General features: G+C 45.7%; 1 protein-coding gene across 1 annotated transcript in view; it reads left to right on the top strand.

Annotated features, from left to right (window-relative positions):
• The window catches only part of rif1 (replication timing regulatory factor 1), a 246,301-nt gene that overhangs the window by 70,529 nt on the left and 154,905 nt on the right, over positions 1-20,867 (top strand). The window contains exons 12-13 of the mRNA XM_034185865.1: positions 5,402-5,578; positions 11,733-11,843. Coding sequence (XP_034041756.1) covers positions 5,402-5,578; positions 11,733-11,843 — 288 coding nt within the window. The remainder of the gene's footprint in view (positions 1-5,401; positions 5,579-11,732; positions 11,844-20,867) is intronic.

The following is a 20,867-nucleotide window of genomic DNA, read 5'->3' on the forward strand; positions in this document are numbered from 1 at the left end:
CTCATTTAATGACTGGGTCAAAACTTCGTCAGACAAAAATAAATGTCTGCCTTAAATAAGCGCCGGACATTATATGCATTAAAAAGATTACATTTGGTGGAGTCACTCTTTTTCCAAGTTCTTTGTGGAATGGTAACAATTTTATTACAGAGATTACAGCATGCCATAGGTATTAAAGGCACTGTGCTGCAGTGGTTTGAATCATATTTATGTAATAGATTACAATTTGTTCATGTAAATGGGGAGTCTTCTTCACAGACTAACGTTAATTATGGAGTTCCACAAGGTTCTGTGCTAGGACTAATTTTATTCACTTTATACATGCTTCCCTTAAGCAGTATTATTAGAAAGCATTGCTTAAATTTTCATTGTTACGCAGATGATACCCAGCTTTATCTATCCATGAAGCCAGAGGGCACACACCAGCTAGTTAAACTGCAGGAATGTCTTTCAGACATAAAGACATGGATGACCTCTAATTTCTTGCTTTTAAATTCAGATAAAACTGAAGTTATTGTACTTGGCCCCACAAATCTTAGAAACATGGTGTCTATCCAGATCCTTACTCTGGATGGCATTACCCTGACCTCTAGTAATACTGTGAGAAATCTTGGAGTCATTTTTGATCAGGATATGTCCTTCAATGCGCGTATTAAGCAAATATGTAGGACTGCTTTTTTGCATTTGCACAATATCTCTAAACTTAGAAAGGTCTTGTCTCAGAGTGATGCTGAAAAACTAATTCATGCATTTATTTCTTCTAGGCTGGACTATTGTAATTCATTATTATCAGGTTGTCCTAAAAGTTCCCTGAAAAGCCTTCAGTTAATTCAAAATGCTGCAGCTAGAGTACTGACAGGGACTAGAAGGAGAGAGCATATCTCACCCATATTGGCCTCTCTTCATTGGCTTCTAAAATTCTTCTTCTTACTTACAAGGTTTTGAATAATCAGGTCCCATCTTATCTTAGGGACCTCATAGTACCATATCACCCCAATAGAGCGCTTCGCTCTCAGACTGCAGGCTTACTTGTAGTTCCTAGGGTTTGTAAGAGTAGAATGGGAGGCAGAGCCTTCAGCTTTCAGGCTCCTCTCCTCTGGAGCCAGCTCCCAATTCAGATCAGGGAGACAGACACCCTCTCTACTTTTAAGATTAGGCTTAAAACTTTCCTTTTTGCTAAAGCTTATACTTAGGGCTGGATCAGGTGACCCTGAACCATCCCTTAGTTTGCTGCTATAGACTTAGACTGCTGGGGGGTTCCCATGATGCACTGAGTGTTTCTTTCTCTTTTTGCTCTGTATGCACCACTCTGCATTTAATCATTGGTGATTGATCTCTGCTCTCTTCCACAGCATGTCTTTTTCCTGATTCTCTCCCCTCAGCCCCAACCAGTCCCAGCAGAAGACTGCCCCTCCCTGAGCCTGGTTCTGCTGGAGGTTTCTTCCTGTTAAAAGGGAGTTTTTCCTTCCCACTGTTGCCAAGTGCTTACTCACAGGGGGTCGTTTTGACCGTTGGGTTTTTCTGTAATTATTGTTTGGCTTTTGCCATGCAATATAAAGCACCTTGGGGCAACTGTTTGTTTTGATTTGGCGCTATATAAATAAAATTGATTTGATTTGGTACCTTAAAATCTTAAAGCCTGATTTATGCCTCTGCAGCTGCATAACTCCATGGCCATGCAAAGACATTGACGTGCATGTGACCCTTTTAAAGTTCTCTGTCGCGTCTTAATGCAATTCATAGCAGGAACAATGGCTTTTTCTGTATTAATTTGTCCCTCAACAAGCTTTGCATCTTTGTACAATCATCAACCTCCAAACCAACATTACGGTACATGCAATTTCCCTCCTTGAATTGCGGGTCATTTCAGCGTATTTTTCCGACTGTGTTGTGAAGTTGGTCATATTTGTGGACTTATCTATTTGATCCATGATTTAAATATAATCGGCGGGCACACTGCAAAAACTGTTAAAATATGTTGAGAGAGGAAGGAGTGAAAACGGAAAAGTGACAAATCACAACCTTTTGCGGTCTCCATCATTTAGCAGTTGTGCGGCTTCGCAGCCACTCAGAGGGTTCTGATCTAAAGCCTCTTTCACACTGGGCCTGCTTTGGGTTGCTTCATACGTGCATCAGGTGCGTGCAGGAGGGGGGCAGAGAGGGGGTGAGAATGCAGAGGAGGATTTGCAGGCAGTCTGGCTGGCTCCAGGTAGTTCCTCACTCTCCCCTCAAGTTCTCTCATAATTGTGTTAAATAAAGGACAAGAAAGGACATAAGTCTGCAGCCAGACTGTGCACTCTGATTTCTCTTCTAGTTTATATTTGTTCTTGTGCAGGGCTGCAGGTCTGCGCTCTGATTTCTGTTATAGTTCATCTTCCTTCCTTTGACCGCGAACTGCATTTGCTTGCTCGCGCGAACTGTCCATAAGTAAATGTGGAGATGTCTGGAGTTATACTTGATGTGGACATGTCCTGTCTCTGGCAATCAGTCTGTGAGCATGCTTTATGTCCTTTTTTGTCCTTTATTTAACACAATTATGAGAGTTTGAGGGGAGAGTGAAGAACTGCCTGCAGCCAGCCAGTTTTTTTTTCTTTTAATTATTCATGTGCACACGAACAAATCATCTGTGAGTTGACTGGAGATGTCCGGACTTTTTACTGGATGTGGACATGTCCTGTGTCTGGGAATCAGTCTATGAACAGGACTTTTAGAGCGAGTAGCTGCAGCAGCAGCCAGGCTGAGCATTTTTTTTCCTGTGCTCTTTGAGCGTGTAGTTTTACTACATTGTGTACACGGTATAAAAACAATTCTATGTGATTTATACTTCAGGAACAATGGAACACAGGAATCCTAAATTGGCGTCGGGTAACATTGTATTGTGAAGGTGTGGCTTTCAGTCACGTCGGGTACCATTGCTTTGCCCTGACTTGCATTGAAACCACTTCCTTTCTGCATCCTGTGCTCGACGCAGGAAAAATTAAGCATGTTTCATTTTTGGCATCCAATTCGCTTTGTCCTTTGTGTCCGTCACGGCTTCTGGCATTGAGCTACATCATCTCGGCACTAGGTTGCATAAATGGTAAAATGGTAAACGGACTGGATTTATATAGCGCTTTTCCATCTGCATCAGACGCTCAGAGTGCTTTACAATTAGGCCTCACATTCACCCCAGTGTCAGGGTGCTGCCATACATGGTGCTCACTACACACCGCAAGCAAGAGGGGATTAAGGATCATGCCCCGCAAGCAAGAGGGGATTAAGGACCATGCCCAAGGGCCCTTAGTGATTTTCCAGTAGGCGGGGATTTGAACCGAGGATCTTCTGGTCTCAAGCCCAACACCTTAACCACTAGACCATCACCTCCCCCAAATCATCCACGTGGCATCGTCATGACGCCGCATGACGCAACTCGAAGTGGGCCCGGTATGAAAGGGGCTTAAAGCTTTGGTTCACCACACCCAGGGTTATGTGTAAATCTTAACACCATATTACAGTGTAGGCCACATGCAACATTTTGTTAATAATCAGCGGCTTTGAGTAACGCTCTGCCTCATTTAGGCCCCATGTCTGAGCACAGCTCGAAGTTTCTGAACAGCTGTTGAGCCAGACCAGTCCGCTACAGCTTCCTCAGGAAGAACAGTCGCTGCTGGGCTTTTTTCACCAGGTTGTGGATGTGTAATGTCCATGTCAGATCCTTGGGGATATGAGTCCACCCTCTCCACCTGTTCTCCACTGATGTGGAGTAGGGGTGTGAGACTCTATGATGACATGCTTGGTTTTGGTGGTATTGAGGACCAGATCGTTGTCTGCACACCACTCTGTCAGGCGTTTGACCTCCTCCCTGTACCAGGTCTCGTTGTTGTCCCTGATAAAGCCGACCACCATAGTCCATCCATCCATCCATTTTCTTCCGCTTTATCAAGATAAGTAGGACTCCTTCAGCTTGATGGCATCCCTTACTTCCGGTGTCCACCACCGGGTTCGGGGATTGCCGCCGCGACAGGCACCAGAGACCTTGCGACCACAGCTACAAGCAGCCGCATCGACAATGGAGGTGGAGAACATGGTCCACTCGGACTCCATGTCTCCAACCTCCCCCGGGATCTGGGAGAAGCTCTCCCGGAGGTGGGAGTTGAAGACCTCGCTGACAGAGGGTTCCGCCAGTCGTTCCCAGCAGACCCTCACGATACGTTTTGGCTTGCCAGGTCAGATGATACGACTACAAAATCGATCATCGACCTCCGGCTCAGGGTGTCCTGGTGCCACGTGCACTTATGGACACCCTTGTGCTCGAACATGGTGTTCGTGATGGACAAACTGTGACTAGCACAGAAGTCCAACAACTGAACACCACTTGGGTTCAGATCGGGGAGGCCGTGCTTCCCGATCACCCCCCTCCAGGTCTCATAGTGTCCACCATAGTGTTGTTGGCAAACTGGGGACACAGTCCAAAGAGAATAAACAGTGCCGGACCAAGCACACATCCCTGTGGTGTGCCTATGTTCATGGTTATGGTGCCAGATGTCAGGTTCCCCATCCTGATATTCTGAGGTCTGGTGGTCAGGAAATCCATTATCCATGAACAGAGTGAGGTGAGGAGTCTGAAGTTGGTGAGTTTCTGGACCAGTTTATGGGCGATTACAGTAGTAAATGCACTGGTAAAATCTGCAAAAAGCATCCTGACAGTGTGTGTTTGGCTGCAACAAGTGGGTGAAGTGCCATGGAGACAACATCCTCTGTAGATCTGTTTGCCCAGGATGCAAAATGATGGCTGTCCAGGTCTGAAGGGATGCTGATTTTGTTGTGTGCTAACACCAGCCTCTCAAAACACTTCGTAATGACTGGGGTGAGTGCAACTGGGCAGCAGTCATTAAAGGTTGTGACAGCAGGTGTTTTGGGGTTACCTTTGCCCGCGTGTGCCGTGTGTGCACGCGAATGTCTGTGAGCTGTCTTGTAAATCACTCCAGAGGTGTTATCAGGTTCCAAAAACAGCGTTTTCTGTTGTAGAAGTATTTATTTCTCGCTAGTTTTTACATCATATATAAGAAACGTGTTCGATTTACACAGAAACAAGCGGTTTTAGAGCAGCCAGTGATGTCACAGTGCTGTTCTACTCTATTGGGTGTCACCCCCCACCCCAAAAAAAGAAAATGGCTTTGCAATACCCATAGGCCATATTTTGATGGCCTCTGGTAAAAATCACTAGTCTTCCATCCCACATTTTGGCAATCTGCATTTTTGTAGCAGGTGCATAGACTTCATAAAAAAAAAAAAAAAAGAAGCTTTATGTGGCTCTGTAATTGCACAGGAAATTATTGTGGTCTTAACTCAGTTGTGCAGCTGAAATGTCTGTTAATGTGTGTGAGAGTCAGTCATTCAGATGTTTTCTGTCCTCTTGAAGGTTCTGCAAACTTCCCCGGCACACCCACCACTCCTCGTATGAACCTGAACGCCAGCATCCAGACAAACTTCAGCTTTCCGTCTGTCCAGCTGCTGGGTCTGGAGATGCTGCTGCACTACTTTCTGGGACCGGAAATCGTTGCTGCAGCTGCAGAGAACAAACTGGTCCTGAGTCTGGGTGAGCATCCATCCCTCCTCCTGGCCTGTTGTTTTTATGTACATAGCCTTCTGAAGCTTTGTGGTGTGGACATACTGTGAAGGAAGAACAACAAAACTGAAAAAATGAATGTGACCTGTTTAACAGCGGGTCTTGAATCTGACTTGGACTGGCACAGTCATTCAGTATACTACTAAAAATAACGCCAAACTGCCCCTTAAAAAAAAAAAAAAGCCTACAGTATTTTTCAGTTGAAAGGGGCAGCATCGTGTTTTAGTGGTTAGCACTGTTGCCTCACAGCAAGAAGGTCATGGGTTCGATTCCCACCTGTGGCCTTTCTGTGTTGAGTTTGAGTGTTCTCCCCGTGTTTGCATGGGTTCTCTCTAGGTGCTCTGGCTTCCTCCCACATCCAAAGACATGCAGGTTAGATGAATTGAAAACTTTAAATTGTCCATAGGTGTGAGCGCGGGCATGAATGTGTTGGTCTATATGTGGCCCTGTGACAGACTGGTGTCCTGTCCAGGGTGTACCCCGCCTCTTGCTTTATGACTGCTGGGATAAACACCAGCCCCCCTCGACCCTTAATTGGACTAAGTGGTACAACCCCTGGCAATAATTATGGAATCACCAGCCTCGGAGGATGTTGATTCAGTTGTTTAATTTTGTAGAAAAAAAGCAGATCACAGAAATGACACAAAACTAAAGTCATTTCAAATGGCAACTTTCTGCCTTTAAGAAACACTATAAGAAATCAAGAAAAAAAAATTGTGGCAGTCAGTAACGGTTACTTTTTAGACCAAGCAGAGGGAAAAAAATATGGAATCACTCAATTCTGAGGAATAAGTTATGGAATCATCCTGTTAATTTTTACATCCCCAAAACTAACACCTGCATCTAAAAAGGAGTGATAACACCTTGGAGAGCTGTTGCACCACGTGGACTGACATGAATCATGGCTCCAACATGAGTGATGTCAATTGAAACAAAGGAGAGGATTATCAAACTCTTAAAAGAGGGTAAATCATCACGCAGTGTTGCAAAAGATGTTGCTTGTTCACAGTCAGCTGTGTCTAAACTCTGAACCAAATACAAACAACATGGGAAGGTTGTTAAAGGCAAACATACTGGTAGACCAAGGAAGACATCAAAGCGTCAAGACAGAAAACTTAAAGCAATATGTCTCAAAAATCGAAAATGCATAACAAAACAAATGAGGAACGAATGGGAGGAAACTGGAGTCAACGTCTGTGACCGAACTGTAAGAAACCGCCTAAAGGAAATGGGATTTACATACAGAAAAGCTAAACGAAAGCCATCATTAACACCTAAACAGAAAAAAAAACAAACTTACAATGGCCTAAGGAAAAGCAATCATGGACTGTGGATGACTGGATGAAAGTCATATTCAGTGATGAATCTGGAATCTGCATTGGGCAAGGTGATGATGCTGGAACTTTTGTTTGGTGCCGTTCCAATGAGATTTATAAAGATGACTGCCTGAAGAGAACATGTAAATTTCCACAGTCATTGATGATATGGGGCTGCATGTCAGGTAAAGGCACTGGGGAGATGGCTGTCATTACATCATCAATAAATGCACACGTTTACATTGATATTTTGGACACTTTTCTTATCCCATCAACTGAAAGGATGTTTGGGGATGATGGAGTCATTTTTCAAGATGATAATGCATCTTGCCATAGAGCAAAAACTGCGCAAACATTCCTTGCAAAAAGACACATAGGGTCAATGTCATGGCCTGCAAATAGTCCGGATCTTAATCCAGTTGAAAATCTTTGGAAGTTGAAGAAAATGGTCCATGACAAGGCTCCAACCTGCAAAGCTGATCTGGCAACAGCAATCTGAGAAAGTTGGAGCCAGATTGATGAAGACTACTGTTTGTCACTCATTAAGTCCATGCCTCAGAGACTGCAAGCTGTTATAAAAGCCAGAGGTGGTGCAACAAAATACTAGTGATGTGTTGGAGCGTTCTTTTGTTTTTCATGATTCCATAATTTATTCCTCAGAATTGAGTGATTCCATATTTTTTTTCCTCTGCTTGGTCTAAAAAAGTAACCGTTACTGACTGCCACAATTTTTTTTTCCTGATTTCTTATAGTGTTTCTTAAAGCCAGAAAGTTGCCATTTGAAATGACTTTAGTTTTGTGTCATGTCTGTGATCTGCTTTTTTTTCTACAAAATTAAGCAACTGAATGAACATCCTTCGAGGCCGATGATTCCATAATTTTTGCCAGGGGTTGTAGAAGGTGAGTGAGTGAGTACAGTGGTCCCTCACTATAACGTGGTTCACCTTTCGCAGCCTCGCAGTTTTGCGAATTTTTTTTAGTGCAATTTTACATGCTTCTTTTTTTAAATTTTATTTATTTATTTATTTTTTTTACAGCGCATTGTGTTCTGCATCCTTATCAGGCGGGCTGGTCGCGGCGGCACCGGTCAGCATCAACACGATTGCTCTCACTGCCTCCAATACGCTTACTGAGTCTACGGGCTCGGTAAATCAAATCAAATCAATTTTATTTATATAGCGCCAAATCACAACAACAGTTGCCCCAAGGCGCTTTATATTGTAAGGCAAAAGCCATACAATAATTACAGAAAAACCCCAACGGTCAAAACGACCCCCTGTGAGCAAGCACTTGGCGACAGTGGGAAGGAAAAACTCCCTTGTAACAGGAAGAAACCTCCAGCAGAACCAGGCTCAGGGAGGGGCAGTCTTCTGTTGGGACTGGTTGGGGCTGAGGGGAGAGAACCAGGAAAAAGACATGCTGTGGAAGAGAGCAGAGATCAATCACCAATGATTAAATGCAGAGTGGTGCATACAGAGCAAAAAGAGGTGAATAAAAAGAAACACTGGGTGCATCAGCATAACTAAGGGATGGTTCAGGGTCACCTGATCCAGCCCCAACTATAAGCTTTAACAAAAAGGAAAGTTTTAAGCCTAATCTTAAAAGTAGAGAGGGTGTCTGTCTCCTTGGTCCAAATTGGGAGCTGGTTCCACAGGAGAGGAGCCTGAAAGCTGAAGGCTCTGCCTCCCATTCCACTCTTACAAACCCTAGGAACTACAAGTAAGCCTGCAGTCTGAGAGCGAAGCGCTCTATTGGGGTGATATGGTACTAAGAGGTCCCTAAGATAAGATGGGACCTGATTATTCAAAACCTTATAAGTAAGAAGAAGAATTTTAAATTCTATTCTAGAATTAACAGGAAGCCAATGAAGAGAGGCCAATATGGGTGAGATATGCTCTCTCCTTCTAGTCCCCGTCAGTACTCTAGCTACAGCATTTTGAATTAACTGAAGACTTTTCAGGGAACTTTTAGGACAACCTGATAATAATGAATTACAATAGTCCAGCCTAGAGGAAATAAATGCATGAATTAGTTTTTCAGCATCACTCTGAGACAAGACCTTTCTAATTTTAGAGATATTGCACAAATGCAAAAAAGCAGTCCTACATGTTTGCTTAATATGCGCATTGAAGGACATATCCTGATCAAAAATGACTCCAAGATTTCTCACAGTATTGCTAGAGGTCAGGGTAATACCATCCAGAGTAAGGATCTGGTTAGACACCATGTTTCTAAGATTTGTGGGGCCAAGTACAATAACTTCAGTTTTATCTGAATCGAAAAGCAGGAAATTAGAGGTCATCCATGTCTTTATGTCTGTAAGACATTCCTGCAGTTTAACTAATTGGTGTATGTCCTCTGGCTTCATGGATAGATAAAGCTGGGTATCATCTGCGTAACAATGAAAATTTAAGCAATGCTTTCTAATAATACTGCCTAAGGGAAGCATGTATAAAGTGAATAAAATCGGTCCTAGCACAGAACCTTGTGGAACTCCATAATTAACGTTAGTCTGTGAAGAAGACTCCCCATTTACGTGAACAAATTGTAATCTATTAGATAAATATGATTCAAACCACTGTGCAGTGCCTTTAATACCTATGGCATGCTCTAATCTCTGTAATAAAATTTTATGGTTAACAGTATCAAAAGCTGCACTGAGGTCTAACAGGACAAGCACAGAGATGAGTCCACTGTCTGAGGCCATAAGAAGATCATTTGTAACCTTCACTAATGCTGTTTCTGTACTAGGATGAATTCTGAAAACCTGACTGAAACTCTTCAAATAGACCATTCCTCTGCAGATGATCAGTTAGCTGTTTTACAACTACCCTTTCAAGAATTTTTGAGAGAAAAGGAAGGTTGGAGATTGGCCTATAATTAGCTAAGATAGCTGGCTCAAGTGATGGCTTTTTAAGTAATGGTTTAATTACTGCCACCTTAAAAGCCTGTGGTACATAGCCAACTAATAAAGATAGATTGATCATATTTACGATCGAAGCATTAATTAATGGTAGGGCTTCCTTGAGCAGCCTGGTAGGAATGGGGTCTAATAGACATGTTGATGGTTTGGAAGAAGTAACTAATGAAAATAACTCAGACAGAACAATCTGAGAGAAAGAGTCTAACCAAATACCAGCATTACTGAAAGCAGCCAAAGATAATGATATGTCTTTGGGATGGTTATGAGTAATTTTTTCTCTAATCGTTAAAATTTTATTAGCAAAGAAAGTCATGAAGTCACTACTAGTTAAAGTTAAAGGAATACTCGGCTCAATAGAGCTCTGACTCTTTGTCAGCCTGGCTACAGTGCTGAAAAGAAACCTGGGGTTGTTCTTATTTTCTTCAATTAGTGATGAGTAGTAAGATGTCCTAGCATTACGGAGGGCTTTTTTTATAGAGCAACAGACTCTTTTTCCAGGCTAAGTGAAGATCTTCTAAATTAGTGAGACGCCATTTCCTCTCCAACTTACGGGTTATCTGCTTTAAGCTGCAAGTTTGTGAGTTATACCACGGAGTCAGGCACTTCTGATTTAAGGCTCTCTTTTTCAGAGGAGCTACAGCATCCAAAGTTGTGCTCATTGAGGATGTAAAACTATTGACGAGATAATCTATCTCACTCACAGAGTTTAGGTAGCTACTCTGCACTATGTTGGTATATGGCATTGGAGAACATAACAAAGAAGGAATCATATCCTTAAACCTAGTTACAGCGCTTTCAGAAAGACTTCTACTGTAATGAAACTTATTCCCCACTGCTGGGTAGTCCATTAAAGTAAATGTAAATGTTATTAAGAAATGATCAGACAAAAAAGGGTTTTCAGGGAATACTGTTAAGTCTTCAATTTCTATGCCATAAGTCAGAACAAGATCTAAAGTATGATTAAAGTGGTGGGTGGACTCATTTACATTTTGAGCGAAGCCAATTGAGTCTAAGAATAGATTAAATGCAGTGTTGAGGCTGTCATTCTCAGCATCTATGTGGATGTTAAAATCGCCCACTATAATTATCTTATCTGAGCTAAGCACTAAGTCAGACAAAAGGTCTGAAAATTCACAGAGAAACTCACAGTAACGACCAGGTGGACGATAGATAATAACAAATAAAACTGTTTTTTGGGACTTCCAATTTGGATGGACAAGACTACGAGTCGATCTTTCAAATGAATTAAAGCTCTGTCTAGGTTTTTGATTAATTAATAAGCTGGAGTGGAAGATTGCTGCTAATCTGCCGCAGGGGGCCACTCGCACCGCCCCCCTCTTTGCTGTGCGGAGCTGCGCCAACTCTGGCAACATGTCCAGAGGCTACACTCGCTGTTTTGATGCGGAGCGCTCCGGCAGCCCGCAAGGATAGACTTCTTGCGGAAAAATCCACAGCGCCGCAGGGTCTCGGTATACCACAGCCGCAGAGCTCTGTGGCCATGAATTGGCTTCTTTGTGGGTCCCACATCTGTACCCCCGGAGGCAGTGAACGAAGGGAGAGCACGCGCATTGATAGATAATTAGTTAGATAATTAGATAGATAGATTAATTAGTGGAAAATAGTCATTAATTGGAGGTTAATTAGTGTTTGAGCATCCCTTTTAAATGGGATCGGTCTAATCACTGTAACATGTAAAAGGGTCGGTGTGAGCCACCACTAGAGTAAACTTGGAGAAACCAGAAAACAGTCAGACAAAGTTGCAGTTTGTCTAAGACATAAACGGGTAGAACAGTGAGTGTGATTAATGTCAGAGGTGCTACATGGAGAGAGAACAGCGTGGAACCCTGTGGGACTTTCATCTTTATCCATGGTTTTTTCTTGGCAGAATCATTAAACCACCCTTTCCTCTCTGGAACCTCCACCTTCTCCAAACATGCTGCTGTGCTCATCTGCAGCATCAGAGACTGTTTCACCGCCGTCGGGAAAGAGGCTCCAGGTAACCCTCACCTACAACAACAGAACCAGTCATCAGGTTGGAACTTTGAAGAAGCTCATTAGAAAGTCAAAAGTCTCAGTCTAATGAGAGATTATTAAAGGGCTCTTACAGTGCAAAACCAGTTTTATATAACTTTTACGTTGTGTTTGAGGTTTAATGTTGAATATCTCCAATGTCCAAAATATGCCCAAGTGCTTCAATTTCACATCAGATTATTAAAGGACCCCCCCCCCCCCCCACACACACACACACACACGTCATAGTAGGTGAAAAAACCTGATACAACAAAACAGACATAAGGTATTTTTTCCCCCACTTATAGCAAATTCCCCCTTCCCAAAAGATAATTTTTGAGATCATTTCATGTCCATAGAGAAATTTTAACGTGCCATTAATTGGCATGGCATTACCATAAACTGCTGGCAAATGGACACTACGCAGTGAGGTAATTACAATTTCAATGCACATTCTAAGACTTTGTAATCTCTCCGCACAGTTATTACGATATGAACATTTGTTAGACATGTATTCGTGGTTGCAGCTGTGTATAAAGGAAACGTTGTGTGTGATGTGACGTCACATGGTCTTGTCTCCAGCATAAACAAAAAGCCATGGTGACGGCTGCAGAGCTGGTCTGCGGTGCTAACAAGGTTGTTAAAAGTTCCTAAAGACAGAAGGTGTCATACATCCAAGGTTACACCTGAAGAGTTAAAGGGCATATTTCAGTCCAGCCAACACTGTTTAAAAATAAATTTCTACACTAGGTTATTATAAAGACTACCTCAAGGTTAGTGTGTCTCAGATAAAGACCACCTGAACGTTAGTGCAGCTCAAAGATAGACACCCTGAAGATTGAGATACAGCAAAAATGACTCAGCATCTTCTTTGACACGTGGTGTAGGGGTGGTGGCCAAGTGGTTAGTGTGCTTGGTTTCAGTGTGGAAGGTTCCCGGTTCAAACCCCACCCCGCCACATTTATCCATGTAATCTGGATTTGCATCAGGAATGGCATCCGGCGTAAAACTTGTGCCAATTCAACATGCATCTGCTGTGGCAACCCCGAGTGAACACCAAGGGAGCAGCCGAAGGGACTTACTTTAGTTATTAGGTTATACATCATTTCTTCCAAGTCTTTAACTTGTGTGGGCTCTAATATAGCTGATAAAAATAAAGTTAGCCAGACTGCATATGAAAATGCAAGGCAAACCTACAGCCATTTTGAAGCAGAAGGGTGATGTCACCTTTGAGGACAGACTTTTAGCTATATATATATATATATATATATATATATATATATGTAATGTGTATAATGTATGTATATTAATGACTTAATTCAAACCTTTATTTAACCAGGAAAAGCTCATTGAGATTAAAAATCTCTTTTTCAAGAGAGTCCTGGCCAAGACAGGCAGCAAAAGAGACAGTTAAACAAAAGAGACAAACAGGATCAAACAAACATTGATACTCATGAAACATGTTGTTAAAAATAAGCATCATGTGATCATCTGTCCAAGCATCTACAGACTGATGTTTCAGCCTCCAAGTCTTGTAGTAGTGCTTTAAAAGTGCTTAAAGAGACCAGCTCCTGAAGTTTCAGGTCATTTTGTAAGTTGTTCCAGGTGAAGGGCGCGGCAAATTTAAAAGCCTTCTTTCCTTGTTCTGTTCTGACCTTAGGAACAGACAGCAACAGCAGATCCTGGGAGCGCAGACTATAACTACCCGCGTTTTTTGTGCTGATAAAAACCTGGAGATATGAGGGAAGCAAGCCTAAAATACATTTGTAAATTAAAAGATGCCAGTGGCTTTTTCTTCGAGAAGACAGATCTGACCAACCAACACGAGAATACAACAAACAATGATGAGTAAGAGATTTTAAGTTGGTGACAAACCTAAAGGCACCATGATAAACGGAATCTAAAACACGCAGCCGTAGAACAGAAGCATTCATGTAGATTACGTCATCATAATCCAACACAGACATAAAAGTAGATGCGACCAATCTCTTTTTGGCCTCAAACGACAGACAAAACTTGATTCTAAAGTAAAAACCTAATTTCACTTTCAGTCTCTTTGCCAGCTGCTGGATTTGAGGTGTAAAAGAGAGATTGTCATCAACTAAAATCCCAAGATATCTGTACTGAGACACTTGTTCAGTTTGTACTCCGTGAGAAGAGGTGATTACTGGCAAATTCTGTGATTCAGATTTGGAGTTTGTAAACAACATCCATTTGGTTTTGGCTGCATTTAAAACAAGTTTTAAGTCATTCAAATTTGACTGGACAATATTAAAAGTAGTCTGCAGCTGGGATAGAGCCAATTCTAATGTGGACGCTGAGGTGTATAACACAGTATCATCTGCGTAAAAATTAAAGTTAGAGCCACACTTTTGGTTTTGCTCCCATTTTGTATGAGATGAACTCAAAGATCTAAAACTTTTTCCACATACACAATATCACCATTTCCCTCAAATATTGTTCACAAACCAGTCTAAATCTGTGATAGTGAGCACTTCTCCTTTGCTGAGATAATCCATCCCACCTCACAGGTGTGCCATATCAAGATGCTGATTAGACACCATGATTAGTGCACAGGTGTGCCTTAGACTGCCCACAATAAAAGGCCACTCTGAAAGGTGCAGTTTTGTTTTATTGGGGGGGATACCAGTCAGTATCTGGTGTGACCACCATTTGCCTCATGCAGTGCAACACATCTCCTTCGCATAGAGTTGATCAGGTTGTCAGTTGTGGCCTGTGGAATGTTGGTCCACTCCTCTTCAATCGCTGTGCGAAGTTGCTGGATATTGGCAGGAACTGGTACACGCTGTCGTATACACCGGTCCAGAGCATCCCAAACATGCTCAATGGGTGACATGTCCAATGAGTATGCCGGCCATGCAAGAACTGGGACATTTTCAGCTTCTAAGAATTGTGTACAGATCCTTGCAACATGGGGCCGTGCATTATCCTGCTGCAACATGAGGTGATGTTCTTGGATGTATGGCACAACAATGGGCCTCAGGATCTCGTCACGGTATGTCTGTGCTTTCAAAATGCCATCAATAAAATGCACCTGTGTTCTTCGTCCATAACAGACGCCTGCCCATACCATAACCCCACCGCCACCATGGGCCACTCGATCCACAACATTGACATCAGAAAACCGCTCACCCACATGACGCCACACACGCTGTCTGCCATCTGCCCTGAACAGTGTGAACCGGGATTCATCCGTGAAGAGAACACCTCTCCAACGTGCCAAACGCCAGCGAATGTGAGCATTTGCCCACTCAAGTCGGTTACGACGACGAACTGGAGTCAGGTCGAGACCCCGATGAGGACGACGAGCATGCAGATGAGCTTCCCTGTGACGGTTTCTGACAGTTTGTGCAGAAATTCTTTGGTTATGCAAACCGATTGTTTCAGCAGCTGTCCGAGTGGCTGGTCTCAGACGATCTTTTGTGGCTGGGTGGTTTGTGTTTGTGTTTTTTGGGTCTGTATGTCTCTTGTCTGCCTTCACTGTGCTTGGTGGGGACGGTGCTCGGTGAGTGGGTCACGCCCTGTTCTGGGTCTTTCTACACTTGTTCCGGGAGTATTTAGACGCCACTAGTTGCACCGGGTGTTGCCTGATCGTTGTGCCCTGTGCCAGTGCTTCAAGCTCAGTACCACGTTTTGTTAAGCTGTCTCTTGGTGTTTTGACTGCCTGCCTGTATTTTTGTCTACGCCTCTGCCTGATGTTTCGGTTTTGGTTGCTCTTCTTGGACTGTCTGTTTGTGTACCGAACCTTGCTAAGCACCTCAGTAAAAGCCTCTCTGAACCAGAACTGTTCCAGTGAGTCCTGCATTTGTCTCCTGCCTTCCTCGTCTGACAACCGTGATAGAACGATCAGGCCAACAATGGAGACAGCGGACTCGGATCCATTCCAGCAGGCCGTTCGCTTCCACAGCCGCCAGCTGGCCCAACAAGAAGACCGCATCACTGCTTTAAGCACCAATATAGCCGATCTGGCCACAAGACAGGACGCCTTCATGTCCTCTATCAGCTCTCAGATCAACCAGCTCGTAACCTCTCTGTCCCCACAGACACCGTCTGCCTCGGCAACCACCAACCAGCCACCGATGGGACTGAGTGCGGCCCCGCCGGTACCCACTGCTGCTCCTGATGTCTGCAATCAGCTATCTCGACCTGAACATTTCTCTGGTGAATCCGGAGACGACATACCGTTCCTAACACAATGTGACCTGCACTTTGAGTTGATGTCAGCCATGTTTCCGTCCGACCGGGCGAAGATCGCCTTCATTATTACTCACCTCACCGGCCGGGCCGCGGCATGGGCCTCGGCAGAGTGGAGCAGACAGTCCCCGGCGTGTAGTACTCTCCAGGCGTTCCAGACCGCTCTCCGCCAGGTGTTCCAGCATACGTCACCGGGCCGTGAGGCAGCCCGGTCCCTGATGCGCCTCTGGCAGGGTAACAGAAGAGTTGCCGACTACGCCATCGACTTCCGCATCCTCGCGGCTAAGAGCGAATGGAACCCGGCTGCACTCCATGACGTGTTCTTTCAGGGCCTGTCTCCGCAGATCCAGGACCAGCTGATCGCCATCGACCTCCCGGAGCGACTCGACGAGCTAATCGCGTTAGCCATCCGCACCGATCGCCGGCTGGCGGATCGGCACCGGCGGGACGTGCGAGCCTCGTCCCAGCACGCTGAGTCCGCTCTCCACGTCGGGCCCTCGGCGTCCTCCTCCAGCTCACTCCCGGCTGCCGCTGATGAACCGATGCAGCTGGGACGAACCCGATTGACTATCGAGGAGCGGCAGCGACGGAAAGATCAGGGCCTGTGCTTCTATTGTGGTCAGGCGGGGCATGTGGTCACGGAGTGCCATGCCAGGGGTGCCCCCGTGCGGTCACAACGGGTACGTCGGGTGAGTCAACATTCCATTCTTTCCGTCTCTCCCCGTAACATGGTCACTGCCAAGTTAATATCCAAGCATACGTCATGTTCTGTTCCGATTTTTGTGGACTCCGGTTCTGATGCTAATTTGATGCACTCCTCCCTCGCTAGGTCTTTGCACCTCAAACTTCACCGTCTTTCACGACCATTGGGTATAAATGCCGTGGACGGTCACGTATTGGGTCACATCACCCACCGCGCGGAGACCGTTCAATTAATCATAGCCGGTACTCATTCCGAAACAATCAGTTTTCATGTCTTTGATGAAATGACTCACTCCGCCATTTTGGGCCATCCCTGGTTACGTAAACATTGTCCATACGTAAACTGGTCCGACGGGCAGATCACTTCCTGGGGTTCCGCATGTACCGGGCGCTGTTTTGCTATGACCATCAGGGACGGCAAGGTCCCTAATCCTGAGTTGGCGGGTGTGCCCGCGGAGTACCACGATATTGCCGACGTATTCAGCAAGGTCAAGGCAAAGTCGCTGCCACCGCATCGTGCATACGACTGTGCCATTGAGTTATTGCCGGGCATGAGTCCCCCGCGGGGAAAACTGTTTTCTCTGACTGGTCCTGAACGTGTCGCTATGAACGACTACATCCGGGACTCTTTGGATGCCGGGTTGATCCGCCCATCGTCGTCTCCTGCGGGGGCGGGGTTCTTTTTTGTTGAAAAGAAGGATAAATCACTCCGTCCCTGCATCGACTATCGCGGGCTTAATGACGTCACAGTAAAGAACCGTTATCCTCTGCCCCTAATTGCCTCCGCGTTCGACCTGCTAGAGGGCGCCAAACTCTTCACCAAACTCGATCTCCGTAATGCCTATCATTTAGTGCGAATCAGACAGGGTGATGAATGGAAGACCGCTTTTAACACCCCCACTGGTCATTATGAATATCTAGTCATGCCTTTTGGTTTAACCAATGCACCCGCAGTGTTTCAAAACCTGATTAATGATGTACTACGGGAATGTCTGGGAAAATTTGTGTTTGTGTACCTCGACGATATCCTGATCTTCTCCCCGGATGCGGAAACGCATGTCCGTCATGTCCGTACCGTGCTTGAGACCCTTTTACGCAATCAGTTGTACGTAAAGGCAGAAAAGTGTGACTTCCATAGGTCCTCAGTGACCTTTCTGGGATTCATCATATCACCTGGGTCTATCCGGATGGACCCAGCCAAGATAGCCGCAGTGCGTGATTGGCCTGTACCAAGGAACCGCAAGGAAGTCCAGCGGTTTCTTGGTTTTGCCAACTTTTATCGAAAGTTCATCCGTAATTTCAGCTTGGTGGCCGCGCCTCTGCATAACAGCACGTCCGTACACCGGCCCTTTTCCTGGACGCTGGATTGCGAGGAAGCTTTTCGAAGCCTGAAAAGACGGTTTACCACGGCCCCAGTGTTGCTCCTCCCCAACCCCGCTTTACAGTTTGTTGTCGAAGTTGACGCCTCCGACGTAGGGATCGGGGCCGTCTTATCCCAGATCCAACCCTCAGACCAGAAATTACATCCCTGTGCGTTTTTGTCCCGAAAACTGATGCCGGCAGAGCGTAATTACCACATCGGAGACCGCGAACTGCTGGGGCTTAGGGTGGCCCTGGAAGAGTGGCGACACTAGTTGGAAGGGGCACAATTACCGTTTTTGGTATGGACCGACGATAAAAATCTAGAGTATCTCCGTTCTGCGAAACGACTCAGTGCCAGACAGGCTAGATGGTCCATCTTTTTTAGCCGTTTCAACTTTGTGTTATCCTATCGACCGGGTACAAATAACGGTAAACCAGACGCGCTCTCCCGTCGGGGCGAACCTGTGGCTGTACCGGCGGACCCAGGTCCGGTCTTGCCCGGGTCCTGCTTCCTGTCAGTTCTCACCTGGGACATAGAAACCAAGGTCCGGTCTGCTACGTGCGGTGACCCTGTGCCGCGGGACTGCCCTCCGGGGAGACTGTACGTCCCAGATGCTCTTAGGGGGGAGGTGATAAGGTGGGCTCATAACAGCCGTTTTTCGTGTCATCCCGGAATTGGGAAGACAGCCACGATCATCCAGGGAAGATTTTGGTGGCCTCGGTTACTTCCCGACGTCACAGCTTATGTGGGGGCGTGCATTGTCTGCGCTATGCACAAGTCAACCAACCGCTCACCGTCCGGCAAGCTCCACCCATTACCCGTCCCCACCTGACCATGGTCACATATCTCAGTGGATTTCGTTACCGGGTTGCCGCCATCCAAGGGGCATACTGTTATTCTGTCAGTGGTGGACCGTCTGTCCAAGATGGCCCATTTCATTCCGCTACCGAAACTCCCATCAGCTAAGGAAACCGCAGAGGCCCTGTTGCACCATGTGTTTAGATTACACGGTTTCCCACAGGATATCGTGTCCGATCGTGGACCACAGTTCGTTTCACACTTCTGGGGTGAGTTTTGTCGACTCCTGGGAGTCACCTCGAGTCTCACCTCCGGGTATCACCCTCAGGCGAATGGGCAGGCTGAGAGGGTCAATCAGGAATTGGAAAAGGGGTTACGTATCCTCGCCTCCCAGCACCCCGCTTCCTGGTCGTCACAATTAGTATGGGTAGAGCTCGCTCACAATAGTTTACCGTCTGCCTCCTCTGGTTACTCCCCAATGCACGTGTCGCATGGGTATCAACCTTCTTTGTTCTCTCCTACAGTCTTAACCACCCAGGTGCCTTCAGCCCTTTCCTTAATCCGCCATTGTCGTCTAATCTGGGAGCGGGCCCGACGAACGTTACTGCGCTCTTCAGCGATCTACAAGGTTGCTGCCAACAGGAAAAGGACCCTAGAACCACATTACTCCCCGGGACAGCGGGTTTGGCTCTCCACCCGGCACCTTTCCCTCCGTGTTCTGCCACGGAAACTTGCTCCTCGGTTCGTGGGGCCGTTTCCCATCACGAGGGTGATCACTCCGGTCTCTGTCCGCCTTCGTCTGCCCCGGACTATGAGGATACATCCCACCTTCCATGTCAGCCAGGTCAAGCCTGCTCGGTCCTGTGTCTTGTGCCCTCCGGCCGTTCCCCCGCCTCCCGCCCGGTTTGTGGCCGAGGGCCCGGTTTTTACTGTGCGCCGCCTTGTGGGGTCCCGGCGGCGTGGGCGGGGGGTGCAGTACTTGGACTGGGAAGGTTATGGACCTGAAGAACGCTCATGGATTCCTTCTCGTTTTGTTTTGGATCCTGGACTGATCGCGGACTTCCATGCTCGGCATCCTGGGTTCCCCGGGCCGTCAGGTGCCGGCCGTTGAGCGGGGGGTCCTGTCATGTATCATGTTAATGTTGGGGTTTTTGTTTGTTCCCTTTTGTGGCTGGGTGGTTTGTGTTTGGGTTTTTTGGGTCTGTATGTCTCTTGTCTGCCTTCACTGTGCTTGGTGGGGGCGGTGCTCGGTGAGTGGGTCACGCCCTGTTCTGGGTCTTTCTACACTTGTTCCGGGAGTATTTAGACGCCACTAGTTGCACCGGGTGTTGCCTGATCGTTGTGCCCTGTGCCAGTGCTTCAAGCTCAGTACCACGTTTTGTTAAGCTGTCTCTTGGTGTTTTGACTGCCTGCCTGTATTTTTGTCTACGCCTCTGCCTGATGTTTCGGTTTTGGTTGCTCTTCTTGGACTGTCTGTTTGTGTACCGAACCTTGCTAAGCACCTCAGTAAAAGCCTCTCTGAACCAGAACTGTTCCAGTGCATTTGTCTCCTGCCTTCCTCGTCTGACAACCGTGATACTAAAAAACTGGACAGACAAGGGATGATCATAGGACCAGCATGTGGCAGGACAATATGAGTACTATTAACAGATTCAAATAAGGAACCAGAGGCTATGAAGTGCTCATTAAAACAATTCAACATTTTAGCCTTATCAGTAAGATGGAATGAATCCTTCACAATGCAAGATGGCAACTCAGCAGCAGTATTGTTCATATCCAAAGATTTGATAGTTTTCCAAAATTTAGAAGAGTTGTTTAGATTTTTAGAGGACTGGGTGAGAAAATGATCAGCTTTGGCGTTCCTGATGGCTACAGTACAGGAGTTTCGAAGCTGCCTGAACCGCAGCCAATCAGTATTGCTATGAGTTTTTC

This window comes from Thalassophryne amazonica, chromosome 14 (assembly GCF_902500255.1).
Source record: "Thalassophryne amazonica chromosome 14, fThaAma1.1, whole genome shotgun sequence".
Classification (NCBI taxonomy): domain Eukaryota; kingdom Metazoa; phylum Chordata; class Actinopteri; order Batrachoidiformes; family Batrachoididae; genus Thalassophryne; species Thalassophryne amazonica.